Source organism: Staurois parvus, unplaced genomic scaffold (assembly GCF_062004578.1).
Source record: "Staurois parvus isolate SC_StPar_1 unplaced genomic scaffold, SC_StPar_1.0 ptg001614l, whole genome shotgun sequence".
NCBI classification, from domain to species: Eukaryota; Metazoa; Chordata; class Amphibia; order Anura; family Ranidae; genus Staurois; species Staurois parvus.
In genome coordinates this window covers 1160001-1185331 of record NW_028319410.1, presented here as the reverse complement: position 1 = coordinate 1185331, position 25331 = coordinate 1160001, and the positions used below count along the sequence as shown (strand labels likewise).

At 45.3% G+C, this 25331-nt stretch overlaps 1 protein-coding gene across 1 annotated transcript in view; it reads right to left on the bottom strand.

The window, feature by feature from the left end:
* The window catches only part of URI1 (URI1 prefoldin like chaperone), a 150837-nt gene that overhangs the window by 24709 nt on the left and 100797 nt on the right, over positions 1-25331 (bottom strand). The window contains exons 5-7 of the mRNA XM_089663031.1: positions 12500-12591; positions 6726-6786; positions 233-401 (exon numbers count right to left, since the gene is read on the bottom strand). Of these exons, the coding sequence (XP_089519157.1) occupies positions 233-401; positions 6726-6786; positions 12500-12591 (322 nt within the window). The remainder of the gene's footprint in view (positions 1-232; positions 402-6725; positions 6787-12499; positions 12592-25331) is intronic.

Sequence of the window (25331 nt, the reverse complement as noted above, 5' to 3'; positions counted from 1 at the left end):
AACCTTTAATAAATTATATTGTTACACCATACTTGAGCCTGCGTTTCCCTGTGTCAGTTCACGCATCTCTGGTCTTACCGGGAGCCCTAACAGTATACATCATTGGCAGTGAAAGGGTTAAAGCCTGCGGTCCTCATGATAGTGAAAAAAAATAAAAGGTTCTGATAACTGCTTAGCCAAAGCAACACACAGAGCTCATAGTACAGAAAAGGGAAATCCAGGGGATGCTTACTCGGCAAGCTCTCCTCGGAGCTCCTCTTGTCTCTCCAGCTCCTCCAGTCTGGCCCAGAGCGCCGCATTGTCGATCAACGGATCTTTGGACTCTTCTTCTCGAAAATCCACCTCGGCGCTGGTCTCGGCCTTTGGTTTTGAGTGAGGTTCGTGCGCTGTACGGTGTTTGCCTATGGGGATATCAACCACGTCATTATCATGAGTCATGGGCTATGGACACAAAATGAATAAAATAACTGACAGATGCTAAAGTCGATGTACAAATGGATGTCATTTAGCGCACTAAACGGCGTGAGTCACAAACACATGTTATTTTCTTTTTGCAGCCACTTTCTATCTGCATGCACTCCAACGATGGCTGCATGGCATTTCTCGGGGTCGGGTTCCTGATAGTTAGTGATGCACCAATATATTGGAAAATTATCAGCCAAAAACAGGGTTATCGGAATTTTGCCAATAGAAAAAAAGGTGCCGGTAATGGCATGCTGTGTCCAATAGATTTCAAGGCAGAATCGTGTCCCGTAGACTTCAAGGCAGAATCGCGTCCCGTAGACTTCAAGGCAGAATCGCGTCCCGTAGACTTCAAGGCAGAACCGCGTCCCGTAGACTTCAAGGCAGAACCGCGTCCCGTAGACTTCAGAGGCAGAACCGCGTCCCGTAGACTTCAGAGGCAGAACCGCGTCCCGTAGACTTCAGAGGCAGAACCGCGTCCCGTAGACTTCAGAGGCAGAACCGCGTCCCGTAGACTTCAGAGGCAGAACCGCGTCCCGTAGACTTCAGAGGCAGAACCGCGTCCCGTAGACTTCAGAGGCAGAACCGCGTCCCGTAGACTTCAGAGGCAGAACCGCGTCCCGTAGACTTCAGAGGCAGAACCGCGTCCCGTAGACTTCAGAGGCAGAACCGCGTCCCGTAGACTTCAGAGGCAGAACCGCGTCCCGTAGACTTCAGAGGCAGAACCGCGTCCCGTAGACTTCAGAGGCAGAACCGCGTCCCGTAGACTTCAGAGGCAGAACCGCGTCCCGTAGACTTCAGAGGCAGAACCGCGTCCCGTAGACTTCAGAGGCAGAACCGCGTCTCGTAGACTTCAGAGGCAGAACCGCGTCCCGTAGACTTCAGAGGCAGAACCGCGTCCCGTAGACTTCAGAGGGAGAACCGCGTCCCGTAGACTTCAAGGCAGAACCGTGTCCTGTAGACTTCAAGGCAGAACCGCGCCCCGTAGACATCAATGCAAAAACACCAGGCACATTAATTAAATATAAAATTTAAAAAAAAACCTGTCAGTTTCGGCACCGTAATTTTAATTTCTGTGCACCACTACTAATAGTGACAATGTGTAATGAAATGGGCACTCAGAAAACACAACTGATAGGATTCATTTAGATGTGCGGTGGCGGGGGCTCAAAATTGCGCAGTTGAGACTACAAGATCAGGCCGCGACTTCTGCTCTTTAACCCCCCTGGCAGTATTCCCGAGTGTAGCTCGGGGTAAAGTTTCAGTACCAAAAGCGGTAACCCCGAGCTGCACTCGGGCTTACTATGCGGCGTTACACAGGGATTCCCTGCAGTGCTTACCTTGTCCTTCGCTCCCGCGATGTGTCCCCTGCAGCGTCCCCGGCCATCTCCTCCGGCCTATGCCGGCATCCGGGTTCTGGTCCCTGCGAGCGTCGGGACACATGGGGGGAGGAACCGGCGGCAAATTTTAAAAACTGTCATTTTCTAACAAATATTACATAGTAAACCATTTCACATACATTTTGTCCCGAGTGCTTTGTCCGGCGCCCTGCCTGCATTTTTACTGTTCTTTCTGCCTGGAAACTGAGAAACGTCCATGGCGTCCAAAAAGCGTCCCTTTAGGTCAGACGCGGTTTTAGACCGGCTAGAGAACAGCGATAGTAAATCAGAACCACTTGCAGAATTGAGTGATAATGATTGGTGGGGGAAATTCCTCATCAGACACTGAAAACGATTCTGCGACTTTGCTCAGTGATGTGCGAACTTGGCGCTATATTTCACATTTCAGTGTTTTTGGTTTGATTATATTATTGAATTACATTTATTATATTATTATTTTTTATGATTATTTATTATATTATAATTTATTATTTCGGGTTTCAAATTTTATCCTCCCCGGGATGTTTACTAGACTCTTGTTCGGACAGATTTCAGCGAGTTATTCCTAAAAATTACAGGCCGACAATAAAAAAAGACATATTTCCATGCAAAAAAATGTACCGCTTTGAGCACAGAAATACGGACATAATCAGACCGCTAGGGAGGTAAAGGGCTCGGTCATGTGACGTTGGGAGGGGTGACGGTAAAACCACTTCTTAACTGCTGCCCTCTTTAGCTTCTGAGGCTTGTACACACCCCATGGCCGCAATGCTGTGCTTTGCAGCCTCGGCGGGGATTATATCCTCTGTCGCTGTAGCACCCGCCAAATGCATCTCGGTCAAGGGAATGGAACCACTCTGCAAGAGCGAATGCACACAAGTGCGGGGTTGTAGGGGTTAAAGTAGGCAGTGAGGGGGCAATACTCTTTGAAGAGCAATCAGAATGCAGATCGCTCTTTAGAGAGCAAAGCACTTGTGAAGGAGCCCTGAAGAATTAAAAAGAACAAAATAAAACCCAAGTTTACACATATATATATATATATATATATATATATATATATATATATATATATATATATATATATACACACACACACTACTGATCCTGGAGCGGAAAGACACAAACCGATGATGAGCAGCGATGTGACAGTGACATGATCAGAGATCAACAGCTTGGGAGGGAGAATCACAATCCCTCTTATTTTTTTTACTGCTCTGCTTTTTTTTCCTTCCTTTTTTTTTTTTTTCACTGCCCTGATTATGCAACTCGTTTGTGTCTATTGCCATCCGAAATCTTTACTCTCATTACAAGTATCCTGCTCTGGTAATAGAAGATGCAACACAGAATCTTCTTTCAGCTCTGCTATGAATTTTAATCCCTCTTAAAACAATCGGCCTTGATGGCAGAGAGGAGAAGATCAATGCAGTAAACAGAGCGGGCTGACATCAGAGCCAGCCGGGGAAGGGGGAGGAGGAGAGGCGCGAGAGTCGCAGATTACACATGTAGTGCACAGATTCTGATAAAATGTAATACATACATATCTGGTGTAAAATTAAAGCTGAACTCCGGCCTTCCCCTTCAGTCGTGCACACTTGTACCGGCTCCTCTCCTGTACTATAATTCTCACTGCACACTGTGAGCTGCTTCTTACAAAAGTGGATTAGAAGCTCAGCAAGTCAGATGGAGCCTGCCTCATTTCCTGGCTGGAGGACACCCAGCATCATCTAACACTTTCCTCCCCTGCCTATCCCTAGCCTACCCCATTCATTCATTGGATTCCAGTTTTTTCATTGATGGGGGCTCAGTATTACAGGTGAATGTTACCTTAACTGATAGTATGCCCTTCATTTTTTTATTTTATTTTTAACAAAGAGGTTATACTTCCTGAGTAACCTGAGCAGCCCCATTCCTTCTCTTCTAGGGTCCCCTGCTAGCACTTCTGGCTCCCCCCCAACTCGCCCCCCCCACCCCGCCGCCACCACTTGGTACAGAGGTACTCATGCGGGCTCACACTTGAACCTACTCTGTGCATCTATAGACACAGAGCGTGGTTTGGCCCCACCCCCTCAGTTACTAGCTGTGATTGACAGCAGAGGGAGCCAATGGCTACTGCTCCTGTTTCTGAGCCTATGAGAATGTAGAGAGCCACATTGTTGGATCAAGATCGGGCTCAGGTATATATATATATATATATATATATACACACACACACACACACACACATACATAGATACATATACACACACACACATATACACACACACATATACACACACACATATATACACACACACATATACACACACACACACACACACATATATACACACACACACAGTGAGGAACAGAAGTATTTGAATTCCCTGCGATTTTGCAAGTTCTCCCACTTAGAAATCATGGAGGGGTCTAAAATTCACATTTTAGGTGCATTCCCGCTCTGAGAGACAAATTTAAAAAAAAGATTCAGGAAATCCCATTGTATGATTTGTAAAGAATGTATTTGTCTTGCACTGCTGCACATAAGTATTTGAACCCCTGAGAAGATCCGTGTTAATATTTGGTACAGAAGCCTTTGTCTGCAATTACAGAGGTCAGACGTTTCCTGTAGTCCTTGGCCAGGTTTGCACTGCAACAGGGATTTTGGCCGACTCCTCCACACCGATCTCCTCTAGATCTGTCAGGTTTCGGGGCTGTCGCTGAGCAACATGGAGTTTCAGCTCCCTTCAAAGATGTTCTATTGGATTTAGGTCTGGAAACTGGCTAGGCCACTCCAGAACCTTGATATGCTTCTTATAGAGCCACTCCTTGGTTCTCCTGGCTGTGTGCTTCGGGTCGTTGTCATGTTGGAAGACCCAGCCACAACCCATCTTCAATGCTCTGACTGAGGGAAGGAGGTTGTTGCTCAAAATCTCACAATAAATGGCCCCATTCATCCTCTCCTTAATACAGTGCAGTCGTCCCCTTCGCAGAAAAGCACCCCCAAAGCATGAGGTTACAAAGCATGCTTCACAGTAGGGATGGTGTTCTTGGGATGCAACTCATCCTTTTTTTTTCCTCCAAACACCAAAAAGTTCTACTTTGGTCTCATCTGACCACATGACTTTCTCCCATGCCTCCTCTGGATCATCCAGATAGTCATTGGCAAACGTCAGACGAGCCTGGACATGTGATTACTTGAGCAGGGGAACCTTCCGTGCAACGCATGATTTGAAACCATGACGGCGTAGTGTTCTACCGACAGTGACCTTTGAAACTGTGGTCCCAGCTCTCTTCATGTCATTGACCAGCTCCTCCCTTGTAGTTCTGGGCTGATTCCTCACCTTTCTTATCTTCAGTGATACCCCACGAGTTGAAATCTTGCATGGAGCCCCAGTCCGAGGGAGACTGACAGTCGTCTTTAGCCTCTTCCATTTTCTAACAATTGCTCCAACAGTTGATCTATTTTCACCAAGATGCTTGGCAATTGCCCCGTAGCCCTTTCCAGCCTTGTGGAGGTCGACAATTTTGTCTCTGGTGTCTTTTGACAGCTCTTTGGTCTTGCCCATTGTAGTAGTTGGTGTCTGACTGACTGTGGGGTGGACAGGTGTCTTTAAAGAGCTCAGACAGGTGCTACTAAGTTAGATTAATGAGTGGAGTAGAGGTGGACTTTTTAAAGGCACAGTAACAGGTCTTTGAGAGTCAGAATTCTTGCTGTTTCTTAGGTGTTCAAATACTTCTGTTCAGCAGTGCAAGACAAATACATTCTTTAAAAATCATACAATGTGATTTCCTAAATTTTTTTTTTAATTCTGTCTCTCAGAGTGGGAATGCACCTACAATGTGAATGTCAGACCCCTCCATGATTTCTAAGTGGGAGAACTTGCAGAATCGCAGGGTGTTCAAATACTTCTGTTCCTCACTGTATATAATGTATATATATATATATATATATATATACACACACACACATATATATAAATAAAACTATACCTACATACACAATGATTACAGAAAGAAATACTCCATTTACAAACAAAGCCATGTCACAGCTGAAATGGTGACATGTTCAGGAACCATGCAGATTGGTCGCCAGTCTTGCTCAGACAACGTCAATGACACGGGACAATCAGTGTGAAATTACAAAAGAGAATGCATATTATTGCTGCCTTTGCATAGAACACTGTGTGAGGAAACAGTCATCTACAAACTGCAGTCACAAAGGGGTTAAAGGACAAGTTCACCTTTCTAAAAAAAAAAATAAAAAAAATAAATACACATTATTTGCAGGAGCATTGCACCCGCGATCAGTGGACTGTGGGTGCAATCTCAGGCTCCTGCAGACTGGCAGGCAGCTACACAATCACGATGAGGAATGAGGAAGACTCAATTAAGTACCTAGACCACTCATTAGCATCCTGGTAGTTCATGAAGAATTACAAACCATCAGCCGCAAAGGCCGGTACTTGTAGCTCATCCATTCACAAATCTCTGTGAATGAATGACGCGGCTGTATGCGCCGAGCGCCAAATTGGCGCATTCTTCTCATATTGTGACAGCGAGTGCAGAGAAAAGATCCCCGGCTTGCGGTCACAATGGGGTGTGGGGGGGGGGGTAATCAGAGAGAGCTGCAGGAGTGGTAACACGTTGCATGTTCCCAAAGTTGAACCTATCCTTTTAATACGGTCTTGGACCATGACTGGCCTGTGTGTGCACCTTTCCAATGATGAAATCTTACGAAAGAAGGGAAATGTGGCCTGACATCCTACATGGAAGACGAGGTGATTGTTAAAGACAAGCCCTGTGGCCATTTCTTGAACGGATGAGAATAACAAAGCGATAACTAGTAAACGATAGATAGAGGCGCACGCTGAGGTAATTGGAGCAATTATAGAGAGTAGGCCGTACCTTTCATGGAAACCGTCTCTTCACTGACTTCTTCCCTGATATCAAGGTATTCACTGGATTCCTGAGGCAACAGACAGGCAAGGGTTAAAGGGGAATTTTGAACCATACCGCGCTCTATTCAAAGCATACCCTCTATTCGACAGCATGGGATGATATAAAGCCGGGTCAGCAACCTTTACCACATCAAGTGTTAATTTCCAAGCATTAGTCCACAGGCACAGACCTCCCCAAATCCTGCACCTTCACACCTCAGACCAACCCCAATTCCTGCATCTTCACACCTCAGACCAACCCCAATTCCTGCATCTTCACACCTCAGACCAACCCCAATTCCTGCATCTTCACACCTCAGACCAACCCCAATTCCTGCATCTTCACACCTCAGACCAACCCCAATTCCTGCATCGTCACACCTTAGACCAGCAATGGGCAAACTACGGCCCGCATACGGCCCGGCGGACCTTATAATCCGGCCCACGGAGCTAGGCTCCCGCTAGGCTCCTCTCACAGTCCGCCCTGAAGACCGGTGTAGCATGAAAATCTGTCTCCTATGAGGATCTGTCCCCCTCGACGTATCTGCGCATGTGCCGGAGATCGCCGATCGGCTGCTAATGCCTGAAACTGGCACATGCGCAGATACGTCGAGGGGGACAGATCCTCATAGGAGACAGATTTTCATGCTACACCGGAACGGCGCGGGAACACGGCGAGAGGAACGCGCGGAGCAAAGGTAAGTGAATTGACACAGGGGGGACTTGGGGACTTAATATGGCGGATGAATTAATATGGGGAATGAATTACTATATGGGGGATGAATTACTATAGGGGGGATGAATTACTATAGGGGGATGAATTACTATATGGGGGATGAATTACTATGGAGGATGAATTACTATATGGGGGATGAATTACTATAGGGGGGATGAATTACTATGGGGGATGAATTACTATATGGGGGATGAATTACTATGGGAGATGAATTACTATATGGGGGATGAATTACTATATGGGGGATGAATTACTATATGGGGGATGAATTACTATATGGAGGATGAATTACTATATGGGGGATGAATTACTATAGGGGGGATGAATTACTATATGGGGGATGAATTACTATATGGGGGATGAATTACTATGGGAGATGAATTACTATATGGGGGATGAATTACTATAGGGGGGATGAATTACTATATGGGGGATGAATTACTATATGGGGGATGAATTACTATGGGGGATTAATTACTATGGGGGATGAATTACTATATAGGGGATGAATTACTATGGGGGATGAATTACTATATGGGGGATGAATTACTATATGGGGGATTAATTACTATGATTACTATGGGGGAATATTACTATACTTACTATGGATGACACATACACATCATTCATCTACTCTTGGTCCGGCCCCCGGGTCCAATATATGAACCCATTGCGGCCCTCAAGTCAAAAAGTTTGCCCACCCCTGCCTTAGACCAACCCTAGTTTCTACATCTTCACACCTCAGACCAACCCCAATTCCTGCATCTTCACACCTCAGACCAACCCCAATTCCTGCATCTTCACACCTTAGACCAACAACAGTTTCTACATCTTCACACCTCAGACCAACTCCAGTTCCTGCTCCTTCACATCCCAGACAATCCCAGTTAATAAACCTTCACACCTCAGACCAACTCCAATTCCTGCATCTTCGCACCTCAGACCAACCCCAATTCCTGCATCTTCACACCCCAGATCAGCCCCAGTTCCTGAACCTTCACACCTCAGACCAACCCAATTCCTGCATCTTCACACCTCAGATCAGCCCCAGCTCCTGCACCTTCACACCTCAGACCAACCCAATTCCTGCATCTTCACACCTCAGATCAGCCCTAGCTCCTGCACCTTCACACCTCAGACCAACCCCAATTCCTGCATCTTCACGCATCAGACCAACCTTAATTCCTGCATCTTCACACTCAGATCATCCCCAATTCCTGCACCTTCACAACTCAAGCCAATCCTGATTCCTGTACCTTCATACCTTAGTTCAGCTCCATTTCCTACACGCTCACATCTCAGATCAACCCTAATGAATGCACCTTCAGATCTCAGACCAGTTCCAATTCCTGCACTCTTGGACCTCAGATCAGACCCAATTTCTGTACCTTCACACTTCAGATCAACCCTAATTCACGTACCTTCAAAACCTCAGAACAGCCCCAATTCATGCTCTTTCACACCTATGACCAACCCCAGTTCCTGTACGTCAGATCAGCCCATTACTGCGCCTTCACACCTCAGATCAATCCTGATTCCTGTACCTTTATACCTCGGATCACCTGCAATTGCTGCACCCTCACACCTCAGATCAATGCATGCACCGTCAGATCTCAGACCAGCTCCAATTCTTGCACCTTCAGACCCGCCCCAATTCCTGCACCTTCAGACCTCACACATCAGCCCCAATTTATCTGCCTTCATCCTTCAGATCAGCCACAATTTCTGTACCTGCAGAGCTCAGATAACCTCCAATTCACACACCTTCGGACCTCAGGTCAGCTCTAGTTCCTGAACCTCAGATCAACCCCCATTGCTGCACCCTTGGACCTCAGATCAATCCCTATTCCTGAACCTCAGATCAACCCCCATTCCTGCACCCTTGGACCTCAGATCAACCTCCATTCCTGCACCCAAGATCTCAGACCACCCTGCACCTTCAACCTCAGATCAACCCCCATTCCTGCACCCCAAACCTCAGATCACCCTGAACCTTCAGACCTCAAGTCAGCCTCAATACCTGCGCCATCAGAAAAGTAGGGGTCTTATATTCATACCCGCTGACGCTGGTGGTTCTATTAGGAAGAATGTAAGCAGGCAGCATTACTCACAAAACGTTATTTGCAGCCCCAGGCGGGCCTACGCTGGTAATGAGAAGGGGGCCTGCACCTTGACATCAAGCGGGCCTCCCTCTGAAATGTCATGGGTGGGCTGCGGGCAGTATTGTTAGGGAACAGAAGCCCACTGAAGAATCATCTGGTCCTTCTGTAATGCAGTGTAAGCCTATGCACATACCATGTGATCAATTCCAGGTGTCACCAAAAAACTTTAGAACTCCTCAGACCTGTACTGGCACTGTGGCCTCTGTTCAATTCTATAGGAAGCATGTCTGTCAGCCTCTCCAGCTGTGGATGGGCTTACCCTTTAAAGCCCAACTCAATCCAGATTTTAACTTCATTGTGGATAGAAAAGGAAAGGCTTGGAGACACTGTTGTTTTCTGTAACTGTGCGCCTACTGGGGAAATCTCCCTTTCTTGGAAGGCCTGAAAGTGATAAGAAATCTCTTCAAAGGGTGACAAAAACAGATTTACTCAAAGAAAGGATGACAGCGCCACAAGTCTATGATATGTCCAGAGTCAATTTTTTTCCTATTAAAAGATAAGTAGGTAAAGCGAAGGTTGTTTCAGGAGCTCGCAGCTCCCCTTTAATCAGGGCTTGAACGCTGGTAGTGATAGGAGAAATGACTGGACAATGGAGCCAAGGATCAACAATTCATATATTGTCAGTGTTGGTGCCAGGCTGACAACTATCAGACCGGTACCAACAATGACATTATAATAACCAATCCTTGAGCCCTTGAAACGCATTGCTTTACTTGATTCTTTGTATCAAGATTATTCAATTGAAACTGGGTTATTGTAAACTTGTGAAGCTCTGGCCAATCAGTGATCACATGATCGGGACCTCGCACATAGATCGGGTTTCCACTGTGTCCAGAGGACACAGCGGGCACCGGATCGCAGTGCTGCGCGCTCCCAGGGAGCGCTGACAAGCAGGGGGCGGGGATGCTGTTTATAAAACGGCCACCCCAACCCTGCACTGCCACCATCCAGGCGTTTATATACAACGGCCGGACGGGAGGTGGTTAAAGTGATTCTAAAGACTTATTTTTTTTAATGAAAAAATAACAAACATGTCCATACTTACCTGCTGTGTGCAGTGGTTTTGCACAGAGCGACCTGGATCCTCCTCTTCTCGGGTCCCCAGCTGGTGCTCCTGGCACGTTACTCCTGTCGGGTGCCCCCACAGCAAACAGCTTGCTATGGGGCACCCACTGCTCCATGTGTACATCGCTGAGCATACCCTTCGGCTCTATATAAATACTGTATAATAATAAAAATAATAATGTGTCCATTCACACACGGAGCCGTTGCTCAGTCCCGTCCCTCTCTCTTCTCATTGGTTCACTGCCCAATAAAGAGGGAGTCCCGAGATAGACAAGACTCTACTGCACATCGCTGGATCAAGAGGGGGCTTAAGTGAGTTAGAGGGGGGGCTGGGATTAGTGTCGTAAAAAAAACCTTGAGTCTTTAGAACCACTATCTATAAAAACGATGCAAAACTTATTTGCAAAAAAAAATAAATAAATCTTGATCACTTTCCCAGAGTAGTTTAATGTTACTATGGTAACATTGTATTGCTTTGGTCACAGTGTGCTGAAAAATAAAATAGTAAAAAAAAAGAAAAAATTGAATAAAAAATAAAAAAAATAATAGAAACATTTGAAAAAAAAAATACAAATTCAATTATTATTATTATTTTCACCAAAGAAATGTAGCAGAATACATTTTGACCTAAATTTATGAAGAAAATGTATTTATTTGCAAAATTTTATAACAGAAACTAAGAAAAAGTGCGTTTTTTTTTCAAAAGTTTCAGGTGTTTTTTGTTTTATTTTGCCAAAAATATAAAAACTCAGTGGTTCTTAAATACCACCAAAAAAAAAATTTGTGTGAAAAAAATGATAAAAATATCATATGGGTACAGTGTTGCATGACCGCGCAACTGTCATTCAAAGTGTGATAGAGCTGAAAGCTGAAAATTGGCCTGGACAGGGAGGGGGTATAAGTGCCCGATATTGAAGTTGTTAAGAAAGAAGTGCTGTGCACTGACTTAGTTGGCCTTTGATTCCTTTAGCCTCTTCTCACCACATCTGGTATGGTTACACTGGCTCATTGGGTCCCAAGCCCTTTTTCACAGAAGTCATGGTGGTCACTGGTGAGGACTAAAAAGCCTGAAACAACTGCATGTAGTTATAAAATGTCCTATAACCAGGGGCAGATTGACAACTCATGTGGTTACTGCCTCCTAAAAATCAAGTACTTTCCAATCGCTTGAGTCCGGCACTGTCTTCCCACAGCCAGTTCTTACCGCTGCAGGTCCTTGGTGCTGCCATCTTGAAAATGGGAGTTGGCTGTGGCTTCCTGAGGAACTACAGCCGGCCAGGGGTGGACTGACAACTCATGGGGCCCCCGGGCAATTGGGGATCATGGGGCCCCTGTGTCCTTGCCCAAACTCAAAAAAGCCTATGAAACAGGTACCAGGGGTATCTCATGAGGCCCCCTACTGACCCCAGGCCCTCGGGCAGTGCCCGAGTTTCCAAATGGTCAGTCCGCCCCTGCCTATATTTGCACCACACCAGCAATATTGTATGTGCATTTGGCTGTTGGGTCATAAAGGAACTATTAGCATGGCTTCACCCATTGTCCTGAAATGAGGATTTTTTGAGGGCTATGTGAAGCAGATGAAATAGATATTATGATGTGTGTACGCTCCAGACAGCTGGGTTAGTAGACTTACCTGATAAAAGTTTATGTTTGGACCCAGTCTGACTGTGGGGGCTCCATAGTTTGTTTTGTTTTTTTGGTTAGATTTGAATTTTTAGCCCTTCAGTGCCTCATCCCCCGCTTCCACCACCTTTTCTCTACATCCCAAGTTCCCTTTACCTTGCTCATTTTCTCCAGGTCCTTTGTGAACTCCACTCTGGACTCAAAGTTCTTTATGACCTCTTCCAGGTCTTCCCGTGCTTTCCTTACATCTAAAACAGCAAAAACACACACATTACAAAAGACAGCCTGCCAACCTAATGGCGTGTACAAGTGGCGGGTCCAAGGAAAGTACCACATTTTCATACTACAAAATAAAGACTTTGCAAATATTTGGCAAGCATTAATGTACTTTATTAAGATTTTTTTTTTTTTTTACTGCTGTCTCTCTTTTAGATTTTAATAACACAAAGAAGGCAGCAACTGAAAACCTCACTTCCTGTTAAAATGAAAGGTATCAAGAAAAAAACAAGAAGTGGGAAGGATTAGAACATCTAAGGCAGGGGTGGGCAAACATTTTGACTTGAGGGCCGCAATGGGTTCATATATTGGACCCGGGGGCCGGACCAAGAGTAGATGAATGATGTGTATGTGTCATCCATAGTAAGTATAGTAATATTCCCCCATAGTAAGCATAGTAATTCATCCCCCATATAGTAATTCATCCCCCATATAGTAATTCATCCCCCATATAGTAATTCATCCCCCAGAGTAATTCATCCCCCATATAGTAATTCATCCCCCATAGTAATTCATCCCCCATATAGTAATTCATCCCCCATATAGTAATTCATCCCCCATAGTAATTCATCCCCCATAGTAATTCATCCCCCATAGTAATTCATCCCCCATATAGTAATTCATCCCCCATAGTAATTCATCCCCCATATAGTAATTCATCCCCCATATAGTAATTCATCCCCCATATAGTAATTCATCCCCCAGAGTAATTCATCCCCCATATAGTAATTCATCCCCCATAGTAATTCATCCCCCATATAGTAATTCATCCCCCCTATAGTAATTCATCCCCCCATAGTAATTCATCCCCCCTATAGTAATTCATCCCCCCTATAGTAATTCATCCCCCATAGTAATTCATCCCCCATATAGTAATTCATCCCCCCTATAGTAATTCATCCCCCCTATAGTAATTCATCCCCCCTATAGTAATTCATCCCCCATATAGTAATTCATTCCCCATATTAATTCATCCCCCATATTAAGTCCCCAAGTCCCCCCTGTGTCAATTCACTTACCTTTGCTCCGCGCGTTCCTCTCGCCGTGTTCCCGCGCCGTTCCGGTGTAGCATGAAAATCTGTCTCCTTTGAGGATCTGTCCCCCTCGACGTATCTGCGCATGTGCCAGTTTTAGGCATTAGCAGCCGATCGGCGATCTCCGGCACATGCGCAGATACGTCGAGGGGGACAGATCCTCATAGGAGACAGATTTTCATGCTACACCGGTCTTCAGGGCGGACTGTGAGAGGAGCCTAGCTCCCCTCACGTTCTCCGTGGGCCGGATTAAAAGGTCCGCCGGGCCGTAGTTTGCCCATTGCTGGTCTAAGGGCATCATGTACACTGCAGCTGATAAAGTGACCTTCAGGATCTGTTCAGCATTTTTCTCAGCAGCCCCTGAACCCTCCCTAATGTTTCCTATGTGTCCGTGTACACATCGTCATTTACAGGCAGTTGAGTTTACAGTCGTTTTTTTGAATGCACAAAACTTGCGTTCAGGAGTAGATTTTACCGGCGTTTCAAACGCCAAAGGCGTGTAAACGCGGTTAATCGCGTTTATAAGCATTTTTTAACTGTTCCATGTCCAGATGCTGTCCAGAGCCTTTTTTCTTCATCAGAAATGCATGCAAAGTGTTTTCCATGTATTCAAATGGACCCGGTACACCAGCGCAGTCAGTTCCAGGTTTCGCGTGAAGGAAAAAATGGTAGAACGCGCCGCATTATGCTCATGATGGGATCCATAGTGAATACAACCAGAAAAGACCGGTCATCTCAACACATACTGCTCTCTCTGCTTCTGCTCTCTCTATTTCTCTAAAAATGTCTGAAATAGTTAATATTTTACTGTTTTTCAGTGCATTCTGGGAGGTCTCCTGAGGTTATCTTTTAAAAACGTTTCTAAACGCAAATAAACGCGGTATTCAAACGTGGGTAAACTGACGTTTTTTAACCTACATTTCCCAGCAGTCAGTTTCCATCGTTCAGAAGAGTTTTCCAAACGCCCCGTGTACATGAGCCCTAACCATGCTTTCATTGTTTTCCATTCCTGGCTCAGTGCCCTGATTTTTTTCTATCTATTGGTGTCACAAAGAGTGGAAAATATCTTATATGGGGTCACAGACCGAAATAATAAAAACAAAACCCCAAAAAACATAAATTCTATCCTTTTCCCTTCTCTAAAACATGGGCTGGAGTCAGGCAAGACTAGAGCACAATAAGTCTCAAGATACGAGGAAAAATTAAATAAAAAGTCACCTGGGGTTTTAAAGAAAAATTCTATAAACCAGAATCCAAAGATCATCAAACCCAAAACAAAAAAAGAGCACTTTGAACATGTGTTAAGAACTGGGCAAGTTGGGAACTTTAGTTCTTTGATGACCACTACAGGTCAGACCAGGGGCTGACTGACAACTCATGGGGCCCCCGGGCAATAGGGGATCATGGGGCCCGTGTCCTTGCCCAAACTCAAAAAAGCCTATGAAAAAAGGTACCAGGGCATCTCATGGGGCCCCCTACTGACCCCGGGCCCTTGGGCAGTGCCAGAGTTTCCAAATGGTCAGTCCGCCCCTGGGTCAGACTGAGAGAGAGACCACTGCTTTAATGCAGAAAGCAAGGGTCCTTCTCAGCAACATGCTGGCAGCAGACAGGCTTTTCTACTGAGGCTGAGACTACTCTCTAAATCAGTATTTCTCAACCTTTTTTCAATCAAAACACCCTTTAAAATTATGGTTAGTCTTGAGGCACCCCATTCTAAAATGTGAAAAACTATTCTAGTAGTTTCCTATAATGCAGCAACATCCACTCATGTAGGACACCCAACATTAGAGGGGATTTATTCTTCCAAAGCAAATACACTTCTGTACACTGACTAGTATCCCAATGTTTCTCTTCTCCCTCAGTTTTTCTCCATCACTGAGCTAACATGACCCCAGCACTGATGGAGAGGGGCGGGGGAGGGTCAGACTAGGATGCTGTGCAGGCAACCGACATCCTTGTTACCAACTGATGTCATTGGTTGTCAGGACGCCGTAGGCTAGAAGGTTGTAATGGTGCACAATGAAAACATGTGACTTTGTGTAACTAAAAGGCAGGCTTGTCCACCCGCTGGCTTGTATACACGTTTTGGGCAATGTTCAGAGATTTTGCCAAGGCACCCCTGAAGAAACCTGAAGGCACCCCGAGGTGCCTGGGCACCCTGGTTGAGAAAGGCTGATCTAAAGGAAATGAAGACTTTGCACCCCTTTTGTTGTGAAGCATATGGAATGCATTTAGGTCAGTAAATGACTTCAGTTGGGCTTTAACAAACTGCTTTTTTAAAACGGTGCAGGGATAATAGCTATTCTTCCCAGAAGTGTCCCAGCACCATTTTAAAATGACAGCTGGACTCAGCGACTCCTGCACCCCTCAGTCCCTCCCCCCCCCATCAGATTTGGTGCTGTAACCACCGACTGGGACCCATTATTAAGCCAGAAGCTGAAATATTCAACTGAGCTTCCGATCATACAACACAGTCCTCCATAGGAGAACCTATAGCAGATCCTTATGAACAGAATAGAAGGGAGGAGGTCACATCACTTCCTTCCCGAGTTCGGTGGCTGGGACAGCTGTGTCAGCTCTGTCCAGCTTCTCTCTGCAGCAATAGATCATTGCTAAAGTGATCTATTGCTGGCTGGTTGCAGATCCAGACCCCCATTAAAATAATGTGTAAAAAAGAAACAAAAAGTTTTAAAAAAGTAAACAAAAATACCATATAATATATAAAAAAAGAATCCTTAACAAAATTAGTTTAGAGATTCCATTAGTGATTTTCAGGCATATTTTCCAGCCCAGTTGCCACAGGGGTGTTACGTAAAGCCACCCAATAGACATGAACGGCTGTACATGACTGTATGTGGGTATACACCGGTACCTGCGTAAACCCACGCCTGCGTACAGATGCTAATCCCTGAATGCAGTATGCGTTTAAAGCTTTACATCTGTAGACATGCCCTTTTGTCACTCTAATCCAGCCTTTCTCAACCAGGGTGCCCAGGCACCCTGGGGTGCCTAGAGGTTTCTTCAGGGGTGCCTTGGCAAAATGTCTAAAAATTGTCCAAAACTTGTATACAAGGCAGCGGGTGGAACAAGCCTGACTTTTAGTTACACAAAGACACAGTTTTCATTGTGCACCATTGGAGCCTTCTAGCCACCGGCATCCTGACAACCAATGACATCATCAGCTGATAAGGAGTATGTTGGTTGCTTGCACAGCATCCTAGTTTGACCCTCCCCCGCCCCTTTCATTCAGTGCTGGGGTCATATTAGCTCAGTGATGGAGAAAAACTAAGGCAGGAGAGAAACATGAGAATACTAGTCAGTACCAGTGTGCAAAAGTGTATTTGCTTTGGAAGAATAAATCCCCTCTAATGTTGGGTGTCCTACATGTGTGGGTGTTGCTGCATTATATAAAACTATTAGAATAGTTTTTCACATTTTAGAATGGGGTGCCTCAAGACTGCCCATAATTTTAAAGGGTGCCTTGACTGAAAAAGGTTGAGAAACGCTGCTCTAATCCACTGTAGGGGCCTCCAGAATCTCCAATGCAAGTTTTATTCCCGGACGATTTAGAAACACGACTGCACACAATACAATACTGCCTCACCAATTTCTGCCCTGGCGATCGACCACTCGCTGTCCCTTTTGGGTAGTGCGACATCTCACCCCCACCTCACCCCCTCGGTCTCCGCCCGAATCACACACCTACTGAGCGACATAGACTGGATGTCGCTCCACTTCCTTAACCTGAACCTCTCCAAAACCGAGTTTCTTGTCTTCCCCCCAGCCCGGACACCACCCCCCATTGACTTCTCCACATCCAACAACGCCACCATCAAACCCGCCCTGCAGGCCAGAGTACTTGGTGTCATTCTGGACTCCAACCTATCCTTCCAGCCCCAAGTCCAATCTTTAACAAACTCATGCAGACTCCACCTCCGCAACATCGCCAAAACCTGCACGTTCCTAACCCCAGAAACCACTAAACAGCTCATCCACTCCCTCATCATATCACGACTCGACTACTGCAACTCCCTCCTCACTGGCCTGCCTCGCCGCTGGCTATCCCCGCTTCAGTCCATCCTGAATACGGCTGCCAGACTCATTCACCTTTCCAACCGCTCCATCTCTGCCACCCCCCTCTGCCAATCCCTCCACTGGCTTCCGATTGCCCAACGGATCAAATTCAAAATCCTAACACTGACGTACAAAGCCGTCCACCATACTGCCCCGAACTACATCACCGACCTAATATCCAAGTACCACCCAACACGCACACTCCGCTCCTCACAAGTCCTCCTTCTCTCTAGTTCCCTGGTCTCCTCCTCCCATACCCACCTCCAGGACTTCTCCAGGGTGTCACCCATCCTCTGGAACTCCCTGCCCCAACCCATCAGATTATCACCTACTCTCCTCTCCTTTAGGCGCACCCTGAAAACCCACCTCTTCAGGGAAGCCTACCCCAACCCCTGCTAACTTGCCGACCTCCCCCACTCTTCCTACCACTCCATCCCCCACAGCTATCTCCTCCTGTGCCACCATCCCCTCCCTCCTAGATTGTAAACTCCAAGGAGCAGGGCCCTCGATCCCCTCATGTTTTGCATTGTATTGTTGTTGTTCTGCCACATGTTCTGTCCCCCTTTGTAATGTACAGCGCTGAGCGAACTATCGGCGCTTTAAAAATACTGTATAATAATAATAAATAATAATCTCCCCTCCAATCGCAGAAGTACTACAATGGGCCAAGTGCAAGTACACTTTAAGAAGCATATTATTTTATTTTTTACTATACCTTCAGAAAGCAACTCAAAAAAAAAGAAAGAAAACTGAGCCCAACTTGTACAACAAACGCAATAGAAAGTACATACAAACCAGATTAACCGCCATCCTTTATTGGATAGAGTTGGGAGTTTGGTTCTAACTTATTGAAAAATGCAGCCTGCTCCCCAGACAGATGATAATGTTTCACTTTGGAAATAAATTTCAATTGTGTATTTGCAGATTTGTGTAAACACCACACTTTTCTCTCCTCCAGAAGGGGAAAAAAAAAGTACACAGCATGCAGTAATCTTTTTAGCAAACCGAAAGCCGAATTCCTTCCCGCGAAATAATCAGCAATGTAGGCGCTTTCCCCAGCCGTCTATTTGATTTTAATGCTGGGGATAGAAGGTATTTTTCTGTGAATTATGTGTGTTTTAAATGGAAGAATTTCAAAGTTTGCATCTGTTTCTAACTATGGAACGTGCTGTGTAAGGAGATTTCCTGCGAGGGAGAGACGGACTCCAGCAGGTGCAAAAGACCCCACACCACATATTCCTCATTAAAGGTGAACGACGGGCAGATACAAAACACACACATTAATGAAATCCTTCATTGTTTAATTCCGCATTAAAACGTTTTTTAATCTAAGCAATATAAAGTATAATTGTACATATTAGCCTTTTGTACAGCAGAGCTCAGACTGGGTGGGGGAAAAGAAGCTCAAGGAGCCAATCAACAATGCTGCAAAGCTTGTGTGCTAATAAGGAACATGATGATAGGACAGCACAGAGAGACAGAGACAAACTCACACTAGATAGCCAAAAGTTTGTGAACACCTATCACACCTATAAGAGACTGTCGGACATCCCATTCCAATACCATAGGTTTGCTCCCATTCCAAAACCATAGGTTTGCTCCCATTCCAAAACCAGAGGTTTGCTCCCATTCCAAAACCAGAGGTTTGCTCCCATTCCAATACTATAGGTTTGCTCCCATTCCAATACTATAGGTTTGCTCCCATTCCAATACCAGAGGTTTGCTCCCATTCCAGTACCATAGGTTTGCTCCCATTCCAATACCAGAGGTTTGCTCCCATTCCAATACTATAGGTTTGCTCCCATTCCAATACTATAGGTTTGCTCCCATTCCAATACCAGAGGTTTGCTCCCATTCCAGTACCATAGGTTTGCTCCCATTCCAATACCAGAGGTTTGCTCCCATTCCAATACCAGAGGTTTGCTCCCATTCCAATACCAGAGGTTTGCTCCCATTTCAATACTATAGGTTTGCTCCCATTCCAATACCAGAGGTTTGCTCCCATTCTAATACCAGAGGTTTGCTCCCATTCCAATACCAGAGGTTTGCTCCCATTCCAATACCAGAGGTTTGCTCCCATTCCAGTACCATAGGTTTGCTCCCATTCCAAAACCATAGGTTTGCACCACTTTTCCAGCTATTACTGCCATGATCTTCTGGGAATGTTTTCTACAAAATGTGGTGTTTTGACTTTTTAATGATTTTTACAGCAAAATATAAGTAGAAGGTAGCCTTCCCTATTCATATGCTAGTGAACTTGTTGGACTGGTTCATGAGCTCGGGACAGGAAATCATGTAAAATAGTCATAGCAATACACAAGGTGATGTCACAGGTCCCACCATTTTTCAGGGTGGAGGAAAAAGAAGTCCATTGTAGAAGTAGCATTTCAGTAAGTTCTACAATTGATCTCTTTCAAATTAAAGTCCAGTATTCATTAAAACAGACCTTTTAGTGACTAAGCTTGTCATTGATGGATCAAAATTTGGTCAGTTCAGAAGGGACTGGCCGAATATCAGAGCGGAGTCAATCACCTCCTCTAGAACAGGATTATTCCACCGTCTCTCAATTGGACACATTTTCGTTCGTTCAGTGCTTGTAGCCAGCTGGTTGCAGCATTGATCGATGTATTCTGACTGTGGAGGACTCCTGCTGTAAGAATACAGTAGCGCAGCAGGGAGGATTCCCCACCTACCTCGGATATCTGGATGGGAGAATCTGTAATTTTTTTTTTTCAATCAGTCAAGTGGTTCTAAAGGCAGGAGGTTTTTTTCCATAATGCATTCTTCTTACTCCAGCTCCTCACCCCGTCCTCCCTTACCTGAGCCTGATCTCGATCTAGCGATGTGCCCAAGAGCAGAGGCTCTCCCCGCCTTCTCCCCCCTCATAGGCTTAGAGACAGCAGTGGGAGCCACTGGCTCCTGCTGCTGTCAATCACAGCCAAGCTCAGGAATGAGCCTGAACAAGTGCCCCATAGCACATAGCAAGCAGCTTGTCAGAAGTGATGGAAGAGGAGGATCAGGACTGCTCTGTGCAAAATTATTGCATGGAGCAGGGAAGTATAACATGTTTGTAATTTAAAAAAAAAAAATATGGGATTACAATTACGAAGTCTGTAGGATTAAATTCTTGACATGTCACAAAATACATATTATTACACAGGATTTATGGCGCCAACAGTTTGCTCAGCGCTTTACTATATAACGGGAGACAATACAGCAACAATACAGTTCAATACAAGAGGGATAGGAGGGCCCTGATCCTGGGAGCTTACAATCTAGGAGGGAGGGGTATACATATATAGTGTAGATTGTGAAAAAAAATTCTTAAAAAGCCATCCCTAAGCTTCAGTCCACTGGGTGTTGCCTAGGATGAGATGCAGATGTCTGTAGAAGCAGAAGATGAGTAGAAGAACTGCACAGGCCGGAGTTGGATTTTGAGGGACATTCCTTCTCAGCAACCAATTCCGGTTCAATGTGTTTTCAAAATAGCTCCAGCTTTTGTCATTAGAAAGCCATCCTTGTGCTCAGGGCAAGTGACTTTGCCTATGCTGTAATGAGGGCATCAGTCTGCTGCAGGCAGGAGGAAACATTTCCTCAGTCTCTTCCCATTGATCAGACTGCAAGATCATTGTAACTTTGTAGCAAGTCACAAGGTGACAAGACTGCAGCAGGGGCTAATCTGTGTCAGACGTTTAGAAACTTACCCTCCCCAGTATTGTTGGAAGCCTGTGTCTGACGGGGTCTGTGGTTAGCTCCACCAGCCTCTGTTGCTGCATGACAAAGTGGTAGGAGCCAGATCTGTCTCAGACATTTGTGAGCAGAGCCAAAACCTGCACAGGCACCAGTGATTTACAGGATTGTGTCATCTCAGTCTAGCAGGTAGATAGTGACCCTCAGCTGGCTCTGAGGAAGAGGCAAGTCCTTGAAACGCGTCAGCCTGTTGGAGGTCCTGAATTCCCATTATGGACAGACACATAGTTCTGATTGGACAGAGCGGTTCTTTCACGATGTACCTTTGACTGAATTGTCATTTTGTGAGTACAATACCTACTTTTATCATTAATGAATACATTTTTTAAAGGTAATGCACTAGGCTGGTGCGGCTTGTTTGTTTTTATCTCTACTCATTATATGTGGACTTCTCCGGTCTTTTGAGGGCAGCAAGGCGTACATATTATTATTATTATACAGTATTTATAAAGCGCCGATAGTTCGCTCAGCGCTGTACATTACAAAGGGGGACAGAACATGTGACAGAACAATACCAATACAATGCAAAACATGAGGGGATCGAGGGCCCTGCTCTTTCGAGCTTACAATCTACATATCCCAAGAAACTCGCGATGTGGTCCTATCCATACCAGGGGCAGACTGACCATTTGGAAACTCGGGCTCCGCCCGAGGGCCTGGGGTCAGTAGGGGGCCCCATGAGATGCCCCTGGTACCTTTTTCATAGGCTTTTTTGAGTTTGGGCAAGGACACAGGGGCCCCATGATCTCCTATTGCCCGGGGGCCCCATGAGTTGTCAGTCCGCCCCTGATCCATAAAGAGTCCATCCCTAAGCGCAGGAGTATCTGGGTTTGCCATTTTCTTCACTTTTGTTTTTATCTTGACCCTAGATGATGCCTGAACAAAGATGATGCTGTCCTCCTGGAAAGAAAATCAGATGAAGGCATTGTCAGGGGGGAGTACTGTAATCTCCGTGAGAGATGATATCTGGAAGAGTTAGGCCCCATATACACGGGACATTTCTGAACGATGGAAACTGACTGCTGGAAGACGAAGGTTGAAAAAAGTCTGTTTATCCGCGTTTGCATAACGCGTGTATGGGCATTTATGCGCTTTTGCATTTAGAAGCGTTTTTTAAAGATAAGCACAGGAGAACCTCCCAAAGGCCAGAATGCACTGAAAAGTGTTAAATTATTAACTATTTCAGACTGTTTAAGAGCAATACAGAGAGTAGAAGCAGACACAGCAGCATGTGTTGAGATAATTAGGTGTGAGTTGCTCATTAACATTTCTTTTGCTTCCAAGGGTGGGAAAGGTGTTTGGTGGATGGAGTCACTAAGGTTGCCTGGCAGGGGGTCTTCATGAGGAATTTGAGGTATGAATGGCCATTAACCTATCTTTTGTTTCCAAGGGTGGGAGAGGTCTGAGGTTTGAATGGCCATTAACCTATCTTTTGTTTCCAAGGGTGGGAGAGGTCTGAGGTTTGAATGGCCATTAACCTATCTTTTGTTTCCAAGGGTGGGAGAGGTCTGAGGTTTGAATGGTCATTAACATAGATTTTGTTTCCAAGGGTGGGAGAGGTCTGAGGTGTGAATGGTCATTAACATATCTTTTGTTTCCAAGGGTGGGAGAGGTCTGAATTGGTCATTAACATATCCTTTGTTTCCAAGGGTGGGAGAGGTCTGAGGTGTGAATTGGTCATTAACATATATCTTTTGTTTCCAAGGGTGGGAGAGGTCTGAGGTGTGAATTGGTCATTAACATATATCTTTTGTTTCCAAGGGTGGGAGAGGTCTGAGGTGTGAATTGGTCATTAACATATCTTTTGTTTCCAAGGGTGGGAGAGGTCCCAGGTGTGAATGGTCATTAACATATCTTTTGTTTCCAAGGGTGGGAGAGGTCCCAGGTGTGAATGGTCAGTACCATATCTTTTGTTTCCAAGGGTGGAAGAGGTCTGAGGTGCAAATTGGTCATTAGGATGTGTGACAAGCTTGGTAGAAACATCCTGTGTTCAGTGTTTTGTCCATCTGAGCACCTTGAAAACTCTTTGCATGCATTTTTCACGATGAAAAAAGGCTCTGGACAGCATTGGGAACTGGAAGAGTTAAAAAAAATTTCAACCGCAAATGCTTATAAACGCGATTTGCCGCGTTTGGACGCATTTAGCGGCGTTTTCAAGCATTTTGCGTTTGAAACGCTGATAAAGTCGATGCAAGTTTGTTGCGTTCAAAAAAACGACTGTAAACTCAACTCCCTGTAAACGACGATGTGTACATGGACACATAGGAAAGCATTAGGGAGAGTTCAGGGGCTGCTGAACAGTTCCTAAAGGTAAGTTTATCAGCCGCAGTGTACATGAGCCCTTACAATGACGCACTACTGAGCATGCTCAGTTTATCGATATGAACAAATATCTAGGTTTGCTTTAAAAGTAGGAAAAGTCCACTTTTCGCATGAGCGGCTGCCCCAAGCTGCTCTGCAACTCTGACAAACCAGACCGCTGGGATATCCTGCTGTAACACGGCTCAGCTTTAAGCAGGATCTCCTACATGGCTTTAAGGTTTGAGCCTGCCAGTCCCAGCAGCAGCGATTAGACTTGCTGGCAGCCCGAGTCTTATTCAATGTGCTGTGGAGGGGAGTCACACTAACTGCGCACATCTCTCCTCCGGCACAAGACAGAGATCTGCAGATCCAGGCTTCTCATGCGCTGTGTTTTCTTTCCTGTCTGCTGCACTAATTCCAGCCATTATTCCACCCTATTAAGGTCACTGTCCCCACATACACTGGGAGACGGACGTGTCACTGCGGATAAGCACCGCGGATGCCACCAGACACTGCCCATCTGCCTGCGATCATTAATTGCTCCTTGTGTAAATGAGTCATTTGCATTTATTTATACAAGAAAAGATACGCGTTTGCAACACAATAAAATGCAAGGTTAATACTGTATTAAATGGGTTAAATCACACACACCGGGGGGGGTCTTCTGATCATCAGTGGAAGAATCAGACCCTCATACTACCTTTGTTTATGCAACAAGCACAGCCAATGGAGCTGCCATTCTTCACCAGGGTTCACTGGAACACTAGGGCTCTTCCAGAGCAGCCTCTCAACCTTTGCAACACAGAGGAACCTTTGAAATAACTTTTTGGTCTCAGGGAACCCCTGCTAAAAATGACTAAATTCATGATACATTAGTGTGATGGTCAGTGGGAAGAATGCTCCCACCAGTTTTAACAGGCCATTCTGGGTTAGATGGTTCTAAACAAACGTTTCAGAACTACCACATAATAGACCAGCCTTTCTCAACCTGTTTAACATAGAGGAACCCTTGAAATAACTTTACGGTCTCAGGGAACCCCTGCTAAAATTAGTATATCTACAACTCATTATACATTAGTATGCTGGTTAGTGGGAAGAAGTCTCCTTACACTTGTGGTCATCGGGATGAATTACCTCCGTACAGATAGCTAAAAAGATCAATGGTGTCAGTGGGAATTTATCTCAGAGGCAGATATTGCTCATTGCTTAAGGAACTCCTAGCAACCTTTAGAGGAACCTTGAGCTTCCATGGAACACTGGTTGAGAAACCCTGTTCCAGAGGTTGCAAGGGTTCCTTGAGCAGTAGTAGCTCATTGACCTCCCATTTGTGGTGCCTTCGTAGTTCAAGGGCAACATGGCATCAATGATTTTGGTAGCTGTCTGAAGGAAGGATAATCTTGTCACTGGCCACTAATGTAAGGGACATGTTTCCTAACAGACCACCAAGCAGGAGTTCCCCAAGACCTGAAAATTATATCAAGAGTTCCTCTGGGGTAAGATTGTTGAGAAAGACTGCACGGGAGCCAAGTACTCTACAAATACTGGTGACCTAA